The 22694-nt window shown below is 47.0% G+C and overlaps 1 protein-coding gene across 1 annotated transcript; it reads left to right on the forward strand.

Moving 5' to 3' along the window:
- Nucleotides 1-20057: 20057 nt before the first annotated feature.
- LOC306937956 (glycerol-3-phosphate dehydrogenase, mitochondrial-like) lies at nt 20058-22241 on the forward strand (the record flags this gene model as incomplete). Its single annotated transcript, XM_079521979.1, has 1 exon — nt 20058-22241. One exon carries the CDS (start codon nt 20058-20060, stop codon nt 22239-22241), a length of 2184 nt encoding a protein of 727 aa, XP_079378105.1.
- Between the last annotated feature and the right edge of the window lie 453 nt (nt 22242-22694).

Consider the following 22694-nt stretch of genomic DNA (forward strand, 5'->3'; position numbering starts at 1 on the left):
ATCCACTGGGCCACTCCTACTCTAGGTGTCAGTGATTTGAACCATCACTGCCTACTAGGAGTATGTCGGGTTTGAACCGGCACACTTCTACTAGGTATACTACGGATATCACCTGACTTATCCGCTGGGCCACTTACCGGCACACAATCATGGTGAATTTCTGGGCTGCTTTAAAGTTGTCCTTCTGGAAATCAGTGTGCAAAGCAAAGTGTCACAATTATGACTAATGTGGGATTTGAACCCTGGAACTGTGGCTCCCAAGGACAGCCTCTCATCACACTGAGCTAACTGATGGTTACTACAACACAGCTTTTCTGTGCTACTTGATGTCAGTGTGGAAAGCAAAGTGTCACAGTAAATACTGGGGTGGGATTGCACCCTGGAACTTTATTTTTTTGTTTGAACTTGAGTGGGGTTTGAACCCACCATCTCCTGATCATGTGGCAGCGTCCTAACACACTGAGGCATTGGGTCCAGACAATTCACACTGCTTTTTTGTTGGTTTTCTTTTTCTGAAAACGGTCTTGAAAGTAAAGACTTGAGTGGGGTTTGAACTCACCATCTCCCAATCATGTGGCAGCGTCCTAACACACTGCGCCACTGGTTCCAGACAATTCAACTGCTTTTTTGTTGGTTTTCTTCTTCTGAAATCGGTCTTGAAAGTAAAGACTTGAGTGGGGTTTGAACTCACCATCTCGCGATCATGTGGCAGCGTCCTAACACACTGCGCCACTGGTTCCAGACAACTCAACTGCTTTTTTGTTGGTTTTGTTCTTCTGAAATCGGTCTTGAAAGTAAAAACTTGAGTGGGGTTTGAACTCACCATCTCCCGATCATGTGGCAGCGTCCTAACACACTGCGCCACTGGTTCCAGACAATTCAACTGCTTTTTTGTTGGTTTTCTTCTTCTGAAATCGGTCTTGAAAGTAAGGACTTGAGTGGGATTTGAACTCACCATCTCCCGATCATGTGGGAGCGTTCTAACACACTGCGCCACTGGTTCCAGACAATTCACACTGCTTTTTTGTTGGTTTTCTTCTTCTGAAATCGGTCGTGAAAGTAAAGACTTGAGTACGGTTTGAACTCACAATCTCCGTATCATGTGGCAGCGTCCTAACACACTGCGCCACTGGTTCCAGACAATTCAACTGCTTTTTTTTTGGTTTTCTTCTTCTGAAATCGGTCTTGAAAGTAAGGACTTGAGTGGGATTTGAACTCACCATCTCCCGATCATGTGGGAGCGTTCTAACAAACTGCGCCACTGGTTCCAGAAAATTCACACTGCTTTTTTGTTGGTTTTCTTCTTCTGAAATCGGTCTTGAAAGTAAAGACTTGAGTACGGTTTGAACTCACCATCTCCGTATCATGTGGCAGCGTCCTAACACACTGCACCACTGGTTCCAGACAAAACAACTGCTTTTTTGTTGGTTTTCTTCTTCTGAAATCGGTATTGAAAGTAAAGACTTGAGTGGGTTTTTGAACTCACCATCTCCCGATCATGTGGCAGCGTCCTAACACACTGCGCCACTGGTTCCAGACAATTCACACTGCTCTTTTGTTGGTTTTCTTCTTCTGAAATCGGTCTTGAAAGTAAAGACTTGAGTGGGGTTTGAACTCACCATCTCCCGATAATGTGGGAGCGTTCTAACACACTGCGCCACTGGTTCCAGACAATTCACACTGCTTTCTTGTTTGTTTTGTTCTGGTACCATATGGTAACCAATCTGGTAACAGACAACTAGGGTTAGGGTTAGGGCTAGTGTCCGTTGGGGGGTAATTGTGTGATTTAACATGGAGTTGATGAGAAACCGTGAAACACCCAACCCACCCTCAACAAAATCCGGGATGCCTTCAACTTGATAAGAAAACGGATTAATGGGATTGATATGCCTTTGAATGTGTTGGTTGATAGGTCGTTGGTTTTCTTCTTCTGAAATCGGTCTTGAAAGTAAAAACTTTGAGTGGGGTTTGAACTCACCATCTCCCGATCATGTGGCAGCGTCCTAACACACTGCGCCACTGGTTCCAGACAACTCAACTGCTTTTTTGTTGGTTTTCTTCTTCTGAAATCGGTCTTGAAAGTAAAACCTTGAGTGGGGTTTGAACTCACCATCTCCTGATCATGTGGCAGTGTCCTAACACACTGCGCCACTGGTTCCAGATAATTCAACTGCTTTTTTGTTGGTTTTCTTCTTCTGAAATCGGTCTTGAAAGTAAGGACTTGAGTGGGATTTGAACTCACCATCTCCCGATCAACACACTGCCCCACTGGTTCCAGACAATTCAACTGCTTTTTGGTTGGTTTTCTTCTTCTGAAATCGGTCTTGAAAGTAAAGACTTGAGTACGGTTTGAACTCACCATCTCCGTATCATGTGGCAGCGTCCTAACACACTGCACCACTGGTTCCAGAAAAATCAACTGCTTTTTTGTTGGTTTTCTTCTTCTGAAATCGGTCTTGAAAGTAAAGACTTGAGTGGGGTTTGAACTCACCATCACCCGATCATGTGGCAGCGTCCAAACAAACTGCGCCACTGGTTCCATTCAATTCACACTGCTTTTTTGTTGGTTTTCTTCTTCTGAAATCGGTCTTGAAAGTAAAGACTTGAGTCGGGTTTGAACTCACCATCTCCCGATAATGTGGGAGCGTTCTAACACACTGCGCCACTGGTTCCAGACAATTCACACTGCTTTCTTGTTTGTTTTGTTCTGGTACTATATGGTAACCAATCTGGTACCAGACAACTAGGGTTAGGGTTAGGGTTAGGGTTAGGGTTAGGGTTAGGGTTAGGGCTAGGGCTAGTGTCCGTTGGGGGGTAATTGTGTGATTTAACATGGAGTTGATGAGAAACCGTGAAACACGCAACCCACCCTCAACAAAATCCGGGATGCCTTCAACTTGATAAGAAAATGGATTAATGGGATTGATATGCCTTTGAATGTGTTGGTTGATAGGTCGTTGGTTTTCTTCTTCTGAAATCGGTCTTGAAAGTAAAGACTTGAGAGGGGTTTGAACTCACGATCTCCCGATCATGTGGCAGCGTCCTAACACACTGCGCCACTGGTTCCAGACAACTCAACTGCTTTTTTGTTGGTTTTCTTCTTCTGAAATCGGTCTTGAAAGTAAAAACTTGAGTGGGGTTTGAACTCACCATCTCCTGATCATGTGGCAGTGTCCTAACACACTGCGCCACTGGTTCCAGATAATTCAACTGCTTTTTTGTTGGTTTTCTTCTTCTGAAATCGGTCTTGAAAGTAAGGACTTGAGTGGGATTTGAACTCACCATCTCCCGATCAACACACTGCCCCACTGGTTCCAGACAATTCAACAGCTTTTTTGTTGGTTTTCTTCTTCTGAAATCGGTCTTGAAAGTAAAGACTTGGTGGGGTTTGAACTCACCATCTCCCGATCATGTGGCAGCGTCCTAACACACTGCGCCACTGGTTCCAGACAATTCACACTGCTCTTTTGTTGGTTTTCTTCTTCTGAAATCGGTCTTGAAGGTAAAGACTTGAGTGGGGTTTGAACTCAACATCTCCCGATAATGTGGGAGCGTTCTAACACACTGCGCCACTGGTTCCAGACAATACACACTGCTTTCTTGTTTGTTTTGTTCTGGTACCATATGGTAACCAATCTGGTAGACAACTAGGGTTAGGGTTAGGGCTAGTGTCCGTTGGCGGGTAATTGGGTGATTTAACATGGATTTGATGAGAAACCGTGAAACACCCAACCCACCCTCAACAAAATCCGGGATGCCTTCAACTTGATAAGAAAACGGATTAATGGGATTGATATGCCTTTGAATGTGTTGGTTGATAGGTCGTTGGTTTTCTTCTTCTGAAATCGGTCTTGAAAGTAAAAACTTGAGTGGGGTTTGAACTCACCATCTCCGTATCATGTGGCAGCGTCCTAACACACTGCACCACTGGTTCCAGACAAAACAACTGCTTTTTTGTTGGTTTTCTTCTTCTGAAATCGGTATTGAAAGTAAAGACTTTAGTGGGTTTTTGAACTCACCATCTCCCGATCATGTGGCAGCGTCCTAACACACTGCGCCACTGGTTCCAGACAATTCACACTGCTCTTTTGTTGGTTTTCTTCTTCTGAAATCGGTCTTGAAAGTAAAGACTTGAGTGGGGTTTGAACTCACCATCTCCCGATAATGTGGGAGCGTTCTAACACACTGCGCCACTGGTTCCAGACAATTCACACTGCTTTCTTGTTTGTTTTGTTCTGGTACCATATGGTAACCAATCTGGTAACAGACAACTAGGGTTAGGGTTAGGGCTAGTGTCCGTTGGGGGGTAATTGTGTGATTTAACATGGAGTTGATGAGAAACCGTGAAACACCCAACCCACCCTCAACAAAATCCGGGATGCCTTCAACTTGATAAGAAAACGGATTAATGGGATTGATATGCCTTTGAATGTGTTGGTTGATAGGTCGTTGGTTTTCTTCTTCTGAAATCGGTCTTGAAAGTAAAAACTTTGAGTGGGGTTTGAACTCACCATCTCCCGATCATGTGGCAGTGTCCTAACACACTGCGCCACTGGTTCCAGATAATTCAACTGCTTTTTTGTTGGTTTTCTTCTTCTGAAATCGGTCTTGAAAGTAAGGACTTGAGTGGGATTTGAACTCACCATCTCCCGATCAACACACTGCCCCACTGGTTCCAGACAATTCAACAGCTTTTTTGTTGGTTTTCTTCTTCTGAAATCGGTCTTGAAAGTAAAGACTTGGTGGGGTTTGAACTCACCATCTCCCGATCATGTGGCAGCGTCCTAACACACTGCGCCACTGGTTCCAGACAATTCACACTGCTCTTTTGTTGGTTTTCTTCTTCTGAAATCGGTCTTGAAGGTAAAGACTTGAGTGGGGTTTGAACTCAACATCTCCCGATAATGTGGGAGCGTTCTAACACACTGCGCCACTGGTTCCAGACAATACACACTGCTTTCTTGTTTGTTTTGTTCTGGTACCATATGGTAACCAATCTGGTAGACAACTAGGGTTAGGGTTAGGGCTAGTGTCCGTTGGCGGGTAATTGGGTGATTTAACATGGATTTGATGAGAAACCGTGAAACACCCAACCCACCCTCAACAAAATCCGGGATGCCTTCAACTTGATAAGAAAACGGATTAATGGGATTGATATGCCTTTGAATGTGTTGGTTGATAGGTCGTTGGTTTTCTTCTTCTGAAATCGGTCTTGAAAGTAAAAACTTGAGTGGGGTTTGAACTGACCATCTCCCGATCATGTGGCAGTGTCCTAACACACTGCGCCACTGGTTCCAGACAATTAAACTGCTTTTTTGTTGGTTTTGTTCTGGTACCATATGGTAACCAATCTGGTACCAGACAACTAGGGTTAGGGTTAGGGTTAGGGTTAGGGTTAGGGTTAGGTGATGGACAAGATGGAAGTGATGATGAATGATAATTTTAACTGACAAGAAAGGAAACGGGTAACAATCAGTAGTGCAAAAAAACCAAAGGCATAATCCTGACCGGAATGCATTGGGCGTTTAACTTAAATAACTCAGAAACTACAAAACATTTCAAAGTAAAAAGTTCCAGCATGTGTCTCCACAGAAAGCTGAATCATAAAACGTGTGAATGGAGTTTCTAGGTGAAAGTGACTTTTTGACGTGCCATAGAGCTGCCATTGAGCCCCATTATAAATTTCTCAAATTTAAAGCACTATATTTCTAAAACTATGAAACATTTCAAAGATTCCTTTTCACCGTAAGATGAACCTAAATAGGTTTGAATGGGGATTCTAGGTGTAAGTATGTAGGACTAGTAGCATGCCAAAGTTATAATTTTTTTCGGACGGCATACTATATAGCATGTCATTTTTCGTGATTTTGGACTATTTGAAAAAAAGATGAAAATCATGAAAAAACGACATACTATAGTTCATGGCTTCGGACGGCATACTATAGCATGTCGTTTTTCATGATTTTGGAGGATTTGAAAAAAAGATGAAAATCATGAAAAAACTACATACTATAGTCCATGGTTTGGGACGGCATAATAGATTTTGTCATATTTTCATGATTTTGGGACACTATGTCAGACCAGGACTTGAACCTGCAGCCTCCTGATTCCCAGGCAGGCTCTGTAAGCAGTGAGCCACTGTGCATGCTGTTCTTAAAAGGCCGAATAGATAATGACAGTGTCGTGTCTCTCGGCCAGGCGGAGAGCGCACAGTTGGATTGAACTGGAGTACTCAATGCAGTCCGACACAAAGGTTCAAGGTTTAACAAGTATATTTATTGTAATAATAGGTTGATGGAAGAAAAGGGGGAAAAGGTAAGGGGATGACAGGACCAGGGTGGTACAAGCTCAGGGTCAGCGGGAAAATAATGATGTCCAGTTTGTCCCCGTCGGTCCAATTTATACTGGCCTAAGACATTAGTGTCTGCGTACACGCACGTCTGCTCAATGTATGTGTGTATGTGTGTGTGTGTGTGTGTGTGAGTGAGTGAGTGAGTGCGTGTGTGTGTGTGCGTGTGTGAAGTCCGCGCATGAGGCCATTGTATGTTGAATGTATGTGCAGCTGGTTTAACTTAGGGTGTCCTGGAGATCATGGTATGGGGGCAATGTGTGTGTGTATGTGTGTGTGTGTGTATGTGTGTATGTGTGTGTCCGAGTGAGTGAGTGAGTGAGTGAGTGAGTGAGTGAGTGAGTGTGTGTGTGTGTGTGTGTGTGTGAGATCATTGTATGTTGAATGTATGTTCATCTGGTTTAACTTATGTCTGCGGGTCCTCTGGACCAGCAGGACCTCTGGACCTCTGGACCTCTGGAGTCTCTAGACCCGAGATCCCGGGCGGCCGGGCCTCTTGGCCGGGCCTCCTGCAGCGTTCTCAGCGTTCTCATATAACCGGTGTGTGTGTGTGTGTGTATGTACGAGTGTGTGTGTGTGTGTGTGTGTGTGTGTGTGTGTGTGTGTGTGTGTGTGTGTGTGTGTGTATGTACGAGTGTGTGTGTGTGTGTGTGTGTGTGTGTGTGTGTGTGCGTTCAGTCCTGAAATATGCGACATCCCTCCCTGATTTCGATTCGCGCCAGCTAATCAAAAACAAACAAACCACCGAACCCGACAGACCAGGGACACAACCACAAACACCCACAAAAATAAAAAACAAACAAAACAAGACCCAATGAGCAAAAAACATTAGGGAAAAAAAAACAAACAACAAAAGGACACAGCAAAGCACACAACGAAAACATAACTCCCCACTAGTCGACAAGCGACCCCACCCAACTAGCCTTAGCAAAGTGATCAAGTCAAAGATCAACCCTCCCACAATATGTAACCCATGTATCCTTAGCATAGAGTTTCCCCACCTCCCTATGGTCAAAGCCAAACGGCACAAATTAAACAACGGTTGCGAAGCTTACGCGTAAACTAGAACAAGCCTTGCAGGACACAACCAAAATAGCGATTAAACAGGCATAACTAAATCAAATGACTAGCATAAATCAATAAAACACACCGCAGCCCACAGGCCTACATAAACCGAGGAAAAACAATAGCAATAATGCATGCACATTGGCGACACCATAGCGCACTGGACTACCGCCACCATAAAAAATGTAAAGGAAAACTAAAGAGAAACCGCCGAGAAAAAACGAAACACCTAACCAGAAAAAACGCGTGATGACTTCGCCAGGAGGCCGGCATACCTTACCTGTGTACACAAAGAAGAGAGAAAGGACAGACAGAAATGTGTACAGGTGTGTGCACATACGATAGAAAAGGTAGAGCTATGTTCCTACGTGTGCATCTACGTGTGTGAGAATATGTGTGCATGTAGTATCAGTCAGGGGGGGGCATTGGGCTGGTGGAGGGCAGAGGCACCGGGACAGGGCGGGGGAGCGTGGGGGCGCGGATGGGCACCAACTGTTCATCCGGACCATCCATCCAGTCCACTTCACCGCGCCCCACCTGGGGACCTTAGATCCCCTGCCTCCGTGCCATTCAGTCATCCAAATCTCTTTCCTCCGGATGAATATCCATATAATCGTCCCTGTAATATTCCGGTCCCGGCCACCCCCTCTCGTCCCCTGAATCATCTCCATCCAAGGTGAACTCGAGGTCTCGTCTGACCACAGGTGCAATGACAGTCATTTGAATCGCCTGAATGTTCACAGCGCCCGCAATGCCCCTGGCAATGAAGGCCCGAAGTAGAGGGATACAGCAACAGATCACCAGGGCCAGAATAAGCAAGCACCCCAGTATGGCCGCTCCTATCTGGGCTAAATAGGTCCCCCACCCCCCCAGACGTAGTCGCAACCAGTCTTCCCAAGGGTCTCGCACACCGGTGTGTTCGCGAACCTCTTCCCTGAGTTCTCTCAATCTTCCCATCGCCATGGTGAAACTACCATTGTGCGCGGTGTTGTTTGGAATATAGGAACAACAAGTATCCGCAAACATGGAACAAACCCCGCCACTGGAGGCGAGGAGGAAATTTAATGCGTCGCGGTTTTGTGAAGCGACGAGGCTAGTGGCCGCCAGCTGTTGGCCCAGAGCATCCAATGCCTCGTAAGTGTAGTTCATGTAGCGTTGTTGGTTGTAGACAAAATAGTTGAGCCACTTGGCAACCACACTGATCCCTATTGAGGGAAAGAACAGAGAAGCCCCTGATAAGGAAACATGATTTATAACCATGTGGTCTCTGGGTATGTTATAAGGAACCCCAAAGGTGTCAAATTGCACCGAGGACACTGCGGCCATTCCTTGCTCGGCCCCCCTCCGGAGTCTTTTGGAGCGAAGAGCGCTCCTGTCTGTAAGGTCCTCAGCAGGTATGATCACTATGGACTGAACAGCCACGACTCTGGCGCATCGCCCGAACCAATTTATGGGCAAAGTTTTAAGTAGAATACGTTCCTTGCACATCCAAAATTGATCTGCCACCGCCTGCGTGGCGTAATGAAGTGGACAGATCGTCGGCTGGGGCTCAGTCTGGTTCCCTTTAAGTACAGTCAATGCCGGGCTGACGTCCACGTCGGGCTGGTCAGGCAAGCACCCGCTGTCGGTCACAGTAGAAGATATGTTCCATATGATCTCACATAAGTCCTCATCCAAGCTGCCCACATCTACAGACGGGTGGTCAACCATAGGGAGGCTCCCGTCCTTCTGGAAACACTCGAAGGTGCCTGCCAGTGTCAAACGCGTACTGCTGGGTGGAGACCCCAGATCCATGCTCATGCGCACATCTAGTGAAGTGCATCGACCTCCAGATAGGGACTCCCTCAAAACCCTTGTGTCCATGGCAGGCCTCATCACCGCACCGTAATATTCTGCCGATCCCAAGTAATGGAGACATTCCGCTGGGCAGAATGGCGCAAATCTCTGGCCAAACATTATAGCTGCTCTGCTGTTATAGGCGGCCGGGACCCTATCGTATCCCATCTGAGTAAAAGCTTCCGCCCTGAATTTCTCCTTCTCCCTCACGCAGCTTCCCCAGCTATATGGTGTATTCATCACTAAAAGTGCGTCAACTCTAGCGGAAGTACAGAAATAACAGTCAGTCTTATTTAAGGTCCATGCAGTATAATCCACCCACTGGTACCATGGGTTAGCGTGAGCTAGGCCATGTAAGGGGTCACTTATTACTGGTTTGTACTCCCGGCGGCCAATTGGACTGTGAGTTACATTTAATCGACCGGCCCATTCCCGTTCCCACTGTTCACTCTTGGAGATCGCCCGCCTAGTCATGTTGGGTCTATCACTGGTAATGTTCATCAACAGCCTCTCCTCAACTACGGGGACATCCATATCGTGTGGAAGGAGAGTCTTGACATCTGAGGAGGTGGTCGTTGCGTTAGGAAACGAAGTGACAGTTGGGACGGTCGGACGGGAAGTTGTATTGTTGTTTGTAGTTGTAGTCAGGGTTGACAGAGGCGTGGTTGTGTTTGGTGAAAGGGTAGCCGTCGTAGTCGAAAGAAGTGTGGTCGTGTTCGGGGAAAGGGTAAAGAGTGTGGTCGTGTTTGGGGAGAGAATCGTAGTTGCGGTCGGGAGAAGTGTGGTCGTGTTAGTTAGAAGAAGTGTGGTTGTCGCAGTCGTAGTCGGAAGAAGTGTGGTCGTGTTAATTGTAGTCGTAGTTGGGAGAAGTGTGGTTGTGTTAGTTAGAAGAAGTGTGGTTGTCGCAGTCGTAGTCGGAAGAAGTGTGGTCGTGTTAATTGTAGTCGTAGTTGGGAGAAGTGTGGTTGTGTTAGTTAGAAGAAGTGTGGTTGTCGCAGTCGTAGTCGGAAGAAGTGTGGTCGTGTTAATTGTAGTCGTAGTTGGGAGAAGTGTGGTTGTGTTAGTTAGAAGAAGTGTGGTTGTCGCAGTCGTAGTCGGAAGAAGTGTGGTCGTGTTAATTGTAGTCGTAGTCGGGAGAAGTGTGGTCGGGGGTTCCCTCCCTGTGGTCACCACAACCAAGACTTGATGGACTGGACAAGCCGCCGTTGGAATCCGATTGGGTTTGCCACGGACACCATTTGTCATGGACGATTGGATTTGCCATGGACACTCTGGGCTGTCTCTGATGCAGGTATATATCCCGCCATCACTGACCTGAAGTTTGGACATCATGAGGGAGCAGTCTCCCTGACTTTGGTCGCCATTCAGGAATCGTATTCTGTTCGTCGGACTACCTCCGGTCACCGCCACTGTACCTTGATGTTCATCTTGCCATAAATTGTACCATAACATGTCAGGTGCGCCCGGTGTCCGGGGGCACGGACACGGGAGCAGTATGAGGCTTCCTTTCCTACCCTTAACCGTCAACATCGTACCGCTTGGGTCTACGTGCCTCACGACTCGGCCTCTGGCGGCCGGGGAGGGAAGACCACTTTTTGCTTCGCCTTTTGGACGATTGAGGCTGTTCTGCTGGGGTGTCGGCGGGTTGTGACACACTTTCGACATCCGGGGCAAGAGAGGGTTGCTCTGGGACAAACCGTAGATCGATTTGTTCGAACCCTTCCTGGAGGTCCCCTCCTGATTCGTCACCGCTACCGCTAAGTGCAATAGGAAGGTGACCAATATCAGCTTCCTGGGCGGAGTCGCCAGAATTATCTCTCTCTGTCTCTGGGGCTGGCAGGGCCTCAGGCCCTGTCTGAGCCCCTGTCTCATCCCCTTGTTGAGCTGCCGGGGCCGCTGGCTCCTCTGTTGGAGGCGTGTGCGCTTCTCCATTGGTGGGGGCTTTGACGCAGTGGTTCAGATGATACCACGTTGGAGAACCGTCAACCTGTACTGCGGTACCGGTACTTCGCACAACAAGATATGGCCCTTGTCGGCGTTCGTTGTTCCAGCGTCTTCGAAAGACACGAACAAAGACACTGTCCCCCGGCACTATGGAGTTGACGGGCGTTCGCTGCGACTCCTCCTTCTCCTCCTGTTCCTGTTTGGAAGAAACGTAAGTAGCAATCCTCCGATGGAGGTTAGACATATACTGGACATACTTTCTCATGTCATCCTCAAGCAGCGACAGACTAGGGCCTTTACCACTGGTGCGTAAACCAGCAGTGTTCATGCGCCGACCCATCACTAATTCATGCGGTGTCATTTTAAGGTGTCGAATTTCACTTGAGCGGCATGCCATCAAAGCGAGGGGGAGCGCATCGACCCAATTGAGCCCTGTTTGTTGACATATTTTTGTGATCCTATTCTTCAGGACACCATTATATCGCTCACAAAGACCGTTAGATTCTGGATGATAAGCAGACACAAAACGTTGCTTGCTGCCTAACGTTTTAAGGACCAACTGCATCGCGCGGTCAACAAATTCTTTCCCATTATCGGAAGCCAGCTTCTCGGCCACGCCCCAGCGGCTGAAGACCTCCCTGCAAAGGAACTTAGCCACCGATTGACTGTCCTTTTTTCGCGTCGGAGTGGCTTCTATCCAGCGACTGAAAACGTCGACCACAACAAGAAGATACCTCTGACCACATACTGGATGAATCATGTCGACATAGTCCATGACAAGTTCTCTCATAGGCCCGTTTGGTGTGGGAATATGGCCTGGGTGCGTCGGTACTCCTCGTCGGATGTTGTTCTTTAAGCAAATGGTGCATCGACCTATGACTTGATCAATTTGTTCCAACAAATAAGGTGCCCAGAACCCACATTCTTGTGTGATTTTTCTTTTCACCTCTGTCCTAGCCACATGTGCAAGCCCATGAGACTCCAGTATCAATAAGCCCAATAGGTCGGGCGGTGCTACTGCTAACCCTTCATGGTTACGCCATAACCCTGTGCCGTCCTGGACAGCACCCCGTTCCCGCCATAAGTTCTTATCTAGTTCACTGGCCTCATCTTGCATCAAAATTAAATCAGTCATTGTGACACTCTCCTCCAACTCCACCTCATGCGTTACTAAAAGGATCTTACCCGGCCTGTTAGCTCCTGCCACGCCCCTAGCTGAATTATCAGCGGCATTGTTGCCCAAAGTGATGCGAGAAGTGTCAGACTTATGTGCTGCGCATTTAGTGATGGCAATTTGCTTGGGTTTCATCATTGCTGACAAAAGCTTAACGATCTGTGCTTGATGTTTAATTGGAGAACCATCTGCGGTCTTAAACCCTCGGTTTCTCCACACTGCACCAAACAAGTGGCACACATTAAGGGCATATGCACTATCTGTGTAAATGTTTACTCGTTTGCCTTCTGCTAGCAAACAAGCTTCTGTCAAGCCTACCAGCTCAGCGAGCTGGGCGGAGGCAGGTTGTGGAATTGCCTCCGCTTTCACGGTTACAAAATCAGTACCTTGGGCCTGTACAACTGCATAAGCTGCACTTAAGGTCTCCCCAATGCGATAGCAAGACCCATCTGTCCAATATTCTACATCCACATCAGAAAGTGGAAGAGCTTGTAGATCGGCTCTTAGTCTAGAATACCTTACTGCCTCTTCCACGCAGTCGTGGGGCTCGCCATCCTCGGCGGTGGTCAACCATTCTGATGGATTTTTGGTAGGGCATCTTACCACGGTGACATCGGGTAGTTCTAACATTCGGTGATAGTCCTTAATTCTGGACAAAGTCAATGTGTATTTGCCAAAGTTTAAAAGATTTTTCAGGCTATGTTCTACACAAATAGTCACCGGGTACCCCATTGTGATGGCAGATGCCTTCTCGTACATTAAGTAGGTCCCAGCCAGTGCTCTGTAGCACGGGGCCATACCCATCTCCACCTCACTGAATGCTGTGGAATAATACGCTACGGGTTGGGGTTTAATACCAAAGCCTGTAGGCTGAGCAAGGATAGCGCACGCATGTTTTCCCCCTGTGGACATTGAAGCATACAACAGGAAGTTTTTGGTATAATCACACAATGCTAGAGCAGGGGCCTCCATTAACTTAATCTTTAGTGTCTCGAACGCCGTAATTGCGTCCTCTGTCCAAGTAAGGTTTTCATGCAAATGAGTGGTCCCTGTATCTTTGATCATAAGCCTGAGGGGACTCACAATGACTGCGTAGTCCTCTACCCATGCGGCTGAGTATTGGGTCATGCCCACAAACTTCATCAATTCGCGTACAGTCCTAGGTTTAGGCGCCTTACGAATGGCTTCTAAATGCTCATCGGAAATACCTCGCTGATTATGGCTGATTTTCTGGCCTAAATAAACTACAGTATCCTGACAATATTGAAGCTTTTTCAAACTTACGCGATGGCCCTTCTCTGATAATTTCTGTAAAAGAAGGATCGATTCTTCATGGCAAATTTTCTGATTTTTGCTACACAGAATCAAGTCATCACAGTACGAAAGTATAACCGATGTCATAAGAGGCCCTATGTCCTCCAGATCTTCTTTCAAAACTTTATTAAAGATATGGGGGCTGTGTCTATAACCCTGTGGTAGACGTTTGTAGATGTAATGCTCTCCCTTATAGGTGAACCCGAATAATCCCTGGCTCTCCTCGGCCAATGGCACCGAAAAGAACGCCCCTGTGAGGTCGAGTACGGGTATATTTCAACTGACCCGCAGCGCCGTCCAGCGACAACACGGATCCAACAGTACAAATATCAACCCAACAACGCATAAAGATCCATAACATGAGTCATGAACCTTTATCGCACAGAACAACCAACAAGTATCACAATCCAATGTACGTCTACACTAAACTCTGACAGTTATATGGCCATACATGAGACAACGTCCAACTCTGCAACAATAAAACATCAACGACCACAAGCACTGTCCGTACGGCTGCAATCCAGCCAAACCACATAACCATTAACCTTAATTTTCTTTTTCTATCACAATGGCCCGGGCTTCCACAATTAACTGTATTCACCTTAATTGTATTATATCAACTGTATTCAATTCTAAACAGTACAAGGGCACCCAGCCGCGCCCTTGTTTCACGGAGCGTGGGGTGTGTATAGTGTATTCAGCGTCTATGTGTAATATTAAATTTATCTCGCAGTGGAGACACACAATGCCAAATCAAGTGGGTAGATAATCAACCGTGATGCATCTATCTCTAACAGTCAGTACACTCAAATGGTTAGATAAACCACAATGTCATGCATTTATCCATACTCAGTCAGTATTCATATGTCCCCTGATCGGGTGAGACGCATGTATGAATTATGGTGTTGTCACAGGGTGTACTCCGACCTTATTTTAGTTGGTATTCACTCTGCTGTCGTCAGAGTATGCCTGGCCGGATCAGCTGCACGCGCCCCTGCGGTGTCACCAAAAGCGCTCCAGGAAGAAAAACAAGCAGTTCGTCTTTTTAATAGCGAATATATCAAATCACATATATAATAATAGACTTCACACCGCGGACTCCTGTCTCATTAATTTTATCTCAAACTATCCTTATACCCCCCAGCGCTTCCCCAAGTACTTAACTTCAACTGCGCGATTAATTCCAAACGCAATCAATTACCGGCAGACTTATACACTTCCAATCCTAAGTGTCCCACACATTAGGCTACAACTGGGACCTTTTTTCAAGACTACGGGTGACCCCCTCCCGTATCCCGCTATCTACCTTTACGGCTGATCTTCACCGTAAAAGTTTATCTGATAGGGTCCTGCAAATTAATACCAAGCACTTTTAGATTAGGACGGAGCTCTCGACGCGTACTCCGGCCGACTTATTCAGGCAATCGACGTTCCCAAATAAATCTTAACTTTTGCCTTCTTTTTTTTTTCTTCTCTCATGGATCAACAATGTGTCAGTATTAATGCACTCAATTTAAGGGGCGTTAAAGCAATGGACCTTCTTTAACTGATCAAATTAGGCGATAGACGTACCTATTTTAATCATATTCTTTGCCTGACAACTGAAGGATACATTATACCGATCCCAGAACTCAGAATAGATAGCACGACAAATAACAACAAGAATTTAAAGGCAGCTAAAGCAATTGACGTTCTTTAACTTGACATAATTAGGCGATTGATGTATTCCCAATTAGATCATAATATTTGCCTTCTGACCTGAAGAAACTAGTTACAGTTTCCAGACCACAAGGGGAGAGAACAATAATAATAAAGTGATTTAAATCACAGTCTGTGTAGGTGTCAGATCATAAGCATATTACAGGGCAAATAAGGGAGAATACGCTTTTCACTGTTTTACAGGTGATTATGATAAAGGTGATTATGACAACATGCATTGTGCGGTGCATGAGACCCAGATCCAACTGACATTACCCGCCTCCCGCAGACACAGGATTCTTGAAGTGCAGCTTCCCCCGGCGCGACCCCCAGCATACTACAGCAACACGGGTGTGAATTATAAACAAATAATTCTCACCTTGCTGTAGTATGGACTGTTGTCTTTTTTATGAAGGTCCGCGTCCGGTTGGGTCAGCTTTTCACACTCTTCGTGGTCGCCAGATGTCGTGTCTCTCGGCCAGGCGGAGAGCGCACAGTTGGATTGAACTGGAGTACTCAATGCAGTCCGACACAAAGGTTCAAGGTTTAACAAGTATATTTATTGTAATAATAGGTTGATGGAAGAAAAGGGGGAAAAGGTAAGGGGATGACAGGACCAGGGTGGTACAAGCTCAGGGTCAGCGGGAAAATAATGATGTCCAGTTTGTCCCCGTCGGTCCAATTTATACTGGCCTAAGACATTAGTGTCTGCGTACACGCACGTCTGCTCAATGTATGTGTGTATGTGTGTGTGTGTGTGTGTGTGAGTGAGTGAGTGAGTGCGTGTGTGTGTGTGCGTGTGTGAAGTCCGCGCATGAGGCCATTGTATGTTGAATGTATGTGCAGCTGGTTTAACTTAGGGTGTCCTGGAGATCATGGTATGGGGGCAATGTGTGTGTGTATGTGTGTGTGTGTGTATGTGTGTATGTGTGTGTCCGAGTGAGTGAGTGAGTGAGTGAGTGAGTGAGTGAGTGAGTGTGTGTGTGTGTGTGTGTGTGTGAGATCATTGTATGTTGAATGTATGTTCATCTGGTTTAACTTATGTCTGCGGGTCCTCTGGACCAGCAGGACCTCTGGACCTCTGGACCTCTGGAGTCTCTAGACCCGAGATCCCGGGCGGCCGGGCCTCTTGGCCGGGCCTCCTGCAGCGTTCTCAGCGTTCTCATATAACCGGTGTGTGTGTGTGTGTGTATGTACGAGTGTGTGTGTGTGTGTGTGTGTGTGTGTGTGTGTGTGTGTGTGTGTGTGTGTGTGTGTGTATGTACGAGTGTGTGTGTGTGTGTGTGTGTGTGTGTGTGTGTGTGCGTTCAGTCCTGAAATATGCGACAACAGAAGAGCCAGAGACTTGTTTCCATTGTGGTTCATAAACATTCAAACGTCTAGAGATAAACAACAGCAAAAGAAACAATAGACAAATTATTTTATTTTTCGTATTTTATTTTTGTATCAATGTTGTACTCAAAGGGAACAGCAGACTGTGTTGTGGCAGGTAGCAAGTAGATCAGTGACTTAGCACACTGGCTGCATGATCTGGAGATTGTGGGTTCAAACCCCACTCAAATCTTTACTTGCCAAAATCTGCCATTGACCCCCATTCTGAATTTCTCAAATTTAAAAGCACTATATTTCTAAAACGATTAAACATTTCAAAGATTTCTTTTCAGGCAAACATGTCCACCGTAAGATGAACCTAAATAGGTTTGAATGGGGTTTCTAGGTGTAAGTATGTAGGACTAGTAGCATGCCAAAGTTTGTGCAATTGCCATTGGGAATGCATTGGGCGTTTAACTTAAATAACTCAGAAACTACAAAACATTTCAAAGTAAAAGGTTCCAGCATGTGTCTCCACAGAAAGCTGAATCATAAAACGTGTGAATGGAGTTTCTAGGTGAAAGTGACTTTTTGACGTGCCATAGAGCTGCCATTGAGCCCCATTATAAATATATCAAATTTGAAAGCACTATATTTCTAAAACTACGAAATATTTCAAAGATTCCTTTTCAGGCAAACATGTCCACCGTAAGATGAACCTAAATAGGTTTGAATGGGGTTTCTAGGTGTAAGTATGTACGACTAGTAGCATGCCAAAATCTGTGCTATTGCCATTGAGAATGCATTGGGCGTTTAAGTTGAATAACTCAGAAACTACAAAACAAGTAAAAAGTTCCAGCATGTCCCCACAGTAAGCTGAATTATACAAAGTGTCAATGGTGTTTCTAGGTGAAAGTGCTTTTTTGACGTGCCAATATCTGCCATTGAGCCCCATTGTAAATGTCTCAAATTTGAAAGCACTATATTTCTAAAACGATGAAACGTTTCAAAGATTTCTTTTCAAGCAAACATGTCCACCGTAAGATGAACCTAAATAGGTTTGAATGGGGTTTCTAGGTGTAAGTATGTAGGACTAGTAGCATGCCAAAGTTTGTGTGCTATTGCCATTGAGAATGCATTGGGCGTTTAAGTTGAATAACTCAGAAACTACAAAACATTTCAAAGTAAAATGTTCCAGCATGTGTCTCCACAGTAAGCTGAATTATAAAAAGTGTGAATGGAGTTTATAGGTGAAAGTGACTTTTTGACGTGCCAATATCTGCCATTGAGCCCCATTATAAATGTTTCAAATTTGAAAGCACTATATTTCTAAAACTATGAAACATTTCAAAGATTCCTTTTCAGGCAAACATGTCCACCGTAAGATGAACCTAAATAGGTTTGAATGGGGTTTCTAGGTGTAAGTATGTACGACTAGTAGCATGCCAAAATCTGTGCTATTGCCATTGAGAGTGCATTGGGTGTTTAAGTTGAATAACTCAGAAACTACAAAACAAGTAAAAAGTTCCAGCATGTCCCCACAGTAATCTGAATTATACAAAGTGTCAATGGTGTTTTTTGACATGCCAATAACTGCCATTGACCCCCATTATACATTTCTCAAATTTGAAAGGACTATAGTTTTAAAACTATGAAAAAACGACATGGTTTTGGAAGACATACTATAGTACGTCGTTTTTCATGTGTTTGGAGGATTTTTAAAAAAATGTGAAAAACATGAAAAAACTACATACTATAGTTCATGGTTTCAGAACACATATAGTCAAAAAAATGATGAAAATCACTTTCCAGGTGGAAGTGATTTTATGACATGCCATTGACCCCCATTATACATTTCTCAAATTTGAAAGCACCATATTTCTAAAACTATGAAACATTTCAAAGATTAATTTTCAGGCAAACATATCCACCGTAAGATGAACATTTTAAAGTTTGAATGGGGTCTATGTAGGACTAGTAGCGGGCCAAATATCTTTGCTAATGCCATTGACAATGCATTGGGAGTTTACGTTAAATAACTCAAAAACTACAAAACATTTCAAAGAAAAAAGTTCCACACTCCACAGTAAGCTGAATTATAAAAAGTGTGAATGGAGTTTATAGGTGAAATCTGCCATTAACCCCCATTTTAAATTTCTCAAATTTGAATGCAGATGAAAAGAACCCAACATACTGTACTATATGATTATGATACATGATAGTGTCTTTTTTATCGTAGAAAATCATGAAAAACGACTGTCCCTTTTATTCTTTTCATATATGGAGTTCTTTATCAGGCATGCCCAAATGTGGAGTCCAGATGTCACAACATAATTGTCAGAACAGGCCAGCTCCATATATGGAGATCTATAGGTGATCAGGTGTGATCAATTGGCTCTGTCCAGACTCCAGAGCCTGGGCAAGGGCCCTGTTCAGAGCCTCTAGAGCAGTTCTTATTGGGCTCTGACCTACTTGGAACGATGCAAGTTGGAATGCAGTTTATTATGTCTGAACTTCCGCCCCTTCCTTACTTCCTGCACGGGTGTTACCGAAGCGATGATACCAATTAAGGCTCTGTTCCATTCTGGCCAAACAGATTTAGGGTGCTGCTATTGTGCATGCTGGCTCATCGGAAACGGCCCTGTATGGGTGTGTAACTCTGAGAGTGTACAAATGGAACCAAATGGACATATAAGGGTCCATTTGTACACTCTCAGAGTTATTGGGGTCCTTGAAATTAAAATGTTTGAGAAACATTGTCCACTAAATGGAACAGAGCCTTAATTATTATCATCGGTAACACGGAAGGGGCCGGAAGTGGGAAGAGTTTGTATTTCCAAAATGGCTGCATGCATATAGTGTTATATTGTGTTTGTGTACATGCTCGACAAAACAAAGCCAGTGTAAATGTAACTCTCAGAGTTAAACTTGTGGAGTCGACGGACCAGAAACCTTCATGATCAGACATTCCATATTTGGGCATGTCTGACACCAGTATTGGGCATGTCTGACCTGGAATTCCATATTTGGGCATGGCTGATTTGGAATTCCATATTTGGGCATGTCTGACCAGCAATTCCATATTTATTTGGGCATGTCATGACTCATCATGACATTACTGTGATGACAAGGCTCTTCCTTCAAGAACATCAGATTCCCACAAGAATTAGTAAAGTATCCTTCATCCTCAGGTTTAAGACCAACTTACAAACACCATAAGTCCACATTAGGGCAACGGTTTGAGCTACGTCAGTGTCACATCACGCCCGAGGCAATAGACAGAGTATAATTGATTTTCCTAGTTGACGCCCTGCCATGCATTTTAACACCTTACAAGACGTTAGTCGGCCCTGAACAAGGAGTTCCATGGGGGTCTGGAACACCGCGAAACGGACAGCCATCATTGGCGGCGGCACAATCGGCACTCTTTGTGGCCTATCGCAGCTCTCGGCCTACAGGACCAGGCGGGCACGGCTGGATCACGTGGCGGCGGCAGCAAAGCTCGACGTCCCGTTTGCGGACAAGCTCCCGACGCGGCAGGAGCAGCTCGCCGTGCTGAAAGACACCGATGTTTTTGATGTTCTGGTGGTGGGAGGCGGCGCCACCGGAGCGGGATGTGCCTTAGACGCCGTGGCGCGCAACCTCAAGACCGCGATGGTGGAGAGGAACGATTTTGCGTCGGGAACGAGCAGCCGCAGCACCAAGCTGATCCACGGAGGGGTGCGCTACCTGCAGAAAGCGCTCATGAAGCTGGACTACGAACAGTACATGATGGTGAAGGAGTCCCTCGTCGAGCGGGCCAACCTCCTGCAGAACGCCCCTCACCTCTCCACCCTGCTGCCCATCATGCTGCCCGTATACACGTGGTGGCAGCTGCCATACTACTGGGCGGGCATCAAGATGTACGACCTGGTGGCCGGCTCGCACTGCCTGAAGAGCAGCTACGTGCTCAGCAAGTCCAAAGCCCTGGAGGAGTTCCCCATGCTGCGGCGGAACGGGCTGGCGGGGGCCATCGTCTACTACGACGGGCAGCACAACGACGCCCGCATGAACCTGGCCATCGCACTCTCGGCCGCGCGGCACGGAGCGGCCGTGGCCAACTATACCGAGGTGCTTCACCTGCTGAAGTCCGCCGATCCGGAGACGGGCCGACAAAGGGTGTGCGGCGTCCGCTGCAGGGACGTCCTCACGGGGGACGAGTTCGACGTAAGGGCCAGGTGTGTGATCAACGCCACTGGCCCGTTCACCGACTCTCTGCGGAAGATGGACGACGGGCTGGCGGACGACATCTGCCAGCCCAGCGCCGGCGTGCACATCGTCATCCCCGGGTACTACAGTCCCAACGTCATGGGTCTGCTGGACCCGGCCACCAGCGACGGCCGCGTTATCTTCTTCCTGCCGTGGCAGAAGATGACCATCGCCGGGACCACAGACTCGCCCACCGCCGTGACGGACCACCCGGTGCCTGCCGAGGAAGACATCGACTTCATCCTGAGTGAGATCCGCAACTACCTCAGCCCAGACGTGGAGGTGCGCCGGGGGGATGTGATGGCGGCGTGGAGCGGCATCCGCCCCCTGGTCAGCGACCCCAACTCGAAAGACACCCAGTCCATCTGTCGGAACCACGTGGTCCATGTCAGCGCCAGTGGCTTGGTCACCATCGCAGGTGGGAAGTGGACCACCTACCGTGCCATGGCGGAGGAGACTCTGGATGCCGCCGTCAAAGCCCACGGGCTGACGGCCGGTCCCGTCCGGACGCAGGGTCTGATGCTGGAGGGGGCTAAAGGCTGGACACATACCCTATACATTCGCCTGGTCCAGGACTATGGCATGGAGGACGAGGTGGCTCGGCACCTGGCATCCACCTACGGGGGTAAGGCATTCGACGTGGCCAAGCTGGGCGAGGTGACAGGGAAGAGGTGGCCCGTCATCGGCCGGAGGCTGGTGCCGGAGTTCCCCTACATCGAGAGCGAGGTGCAGTATGCCGTCACCACGGAGTATGCCTGCACCGCCGTCGACGTCATCGCCCGCCGGACGCGCCTGGGCTTCCTGAACGTGCAAGCGGCCTACGAGGCGCTGCCCCGCATCGTAGAGATCATGGCCAAACACCTGGGCTGGGGCGAAGAGCAAAAGGCGGCCGAGCTAGAGGCGGCGAGGACCTTCCTTTATCGAGAGATGGGCCACCACTGGCGCTCGGAGCAGCTGAAGAAGGCCGAGATCAGCCTGGACTACCAGGACGTGGCGCGATACAAGAACCGCTTCCAGAAGTTCGACATGGACAACAAGGGCTTCATCACCACCGTGGACGTTCAGAGGGTGCTGCAGAGCGTCGACGTCCAGATAGACGAGGACACGCTGCACGACATCCTGAACGACGTGGACCTCAGCAAGAATGGAGTGGTCCAGTACGACGAGTTCCTGCAGTTGATGAGCGCCGTGAAGAAGGGCAAGGTGTCCGACAGCCGCCTGGCCGTCCTCATGAAGAAGGCCGAGCAGAGCCTGGACCAGCGGGCGCCAGTGTCCGTGGACCGCAGCGGAGGCGGGATCTAAGTGCCGTTTGTTTGGTTACGTCAGTGGTTCTCAAAGTACGGTCCGAGGTGGGACCGCCCAGGCCCAGTGGTCCTTGGAGGGGTCTCAAGGGGGTCTTCAGCAAAACGAGGAACACTTTAAACACTTTTGCTCAAGCTCATAATGCGTCGCAATGTGCCCGATCTACAATCTCAAAACTCGTTTTTGTTACTTTTGTGTGACACTAGCATGATGAAGTAGGGCATTCATAAATGTGTAGATAAGGTTTCTTCCCGACAGCAACTATACTATTCTTAAATATATTTACTTCCTTGGCCTAGTGGCAATGTCCACAAGGAATCTGGCACTGCTCAGAATCAAACCTGGGGCAACTGGGCAACTCCTGCTCCGTGGGACCAGTTCGTGAAAGCACCAAGGTTCCAAGAATCTAGAACAGAACCAGTTCTAGAACACACGTTATTTTGGTGGAAAAGT

This window comes from Electrona antarctica (assembly GCF_951216825.1).
Source record: "Electrona antarctica genome assembly, chromosome: 15".
Taxonomy (NCBI): domain Eukaryota; kingdom Metazoa; phylum Chordata; class Actinopteri; order Myctophiformes; family Myctophidae; genus Electrona; species Electrona antarctica.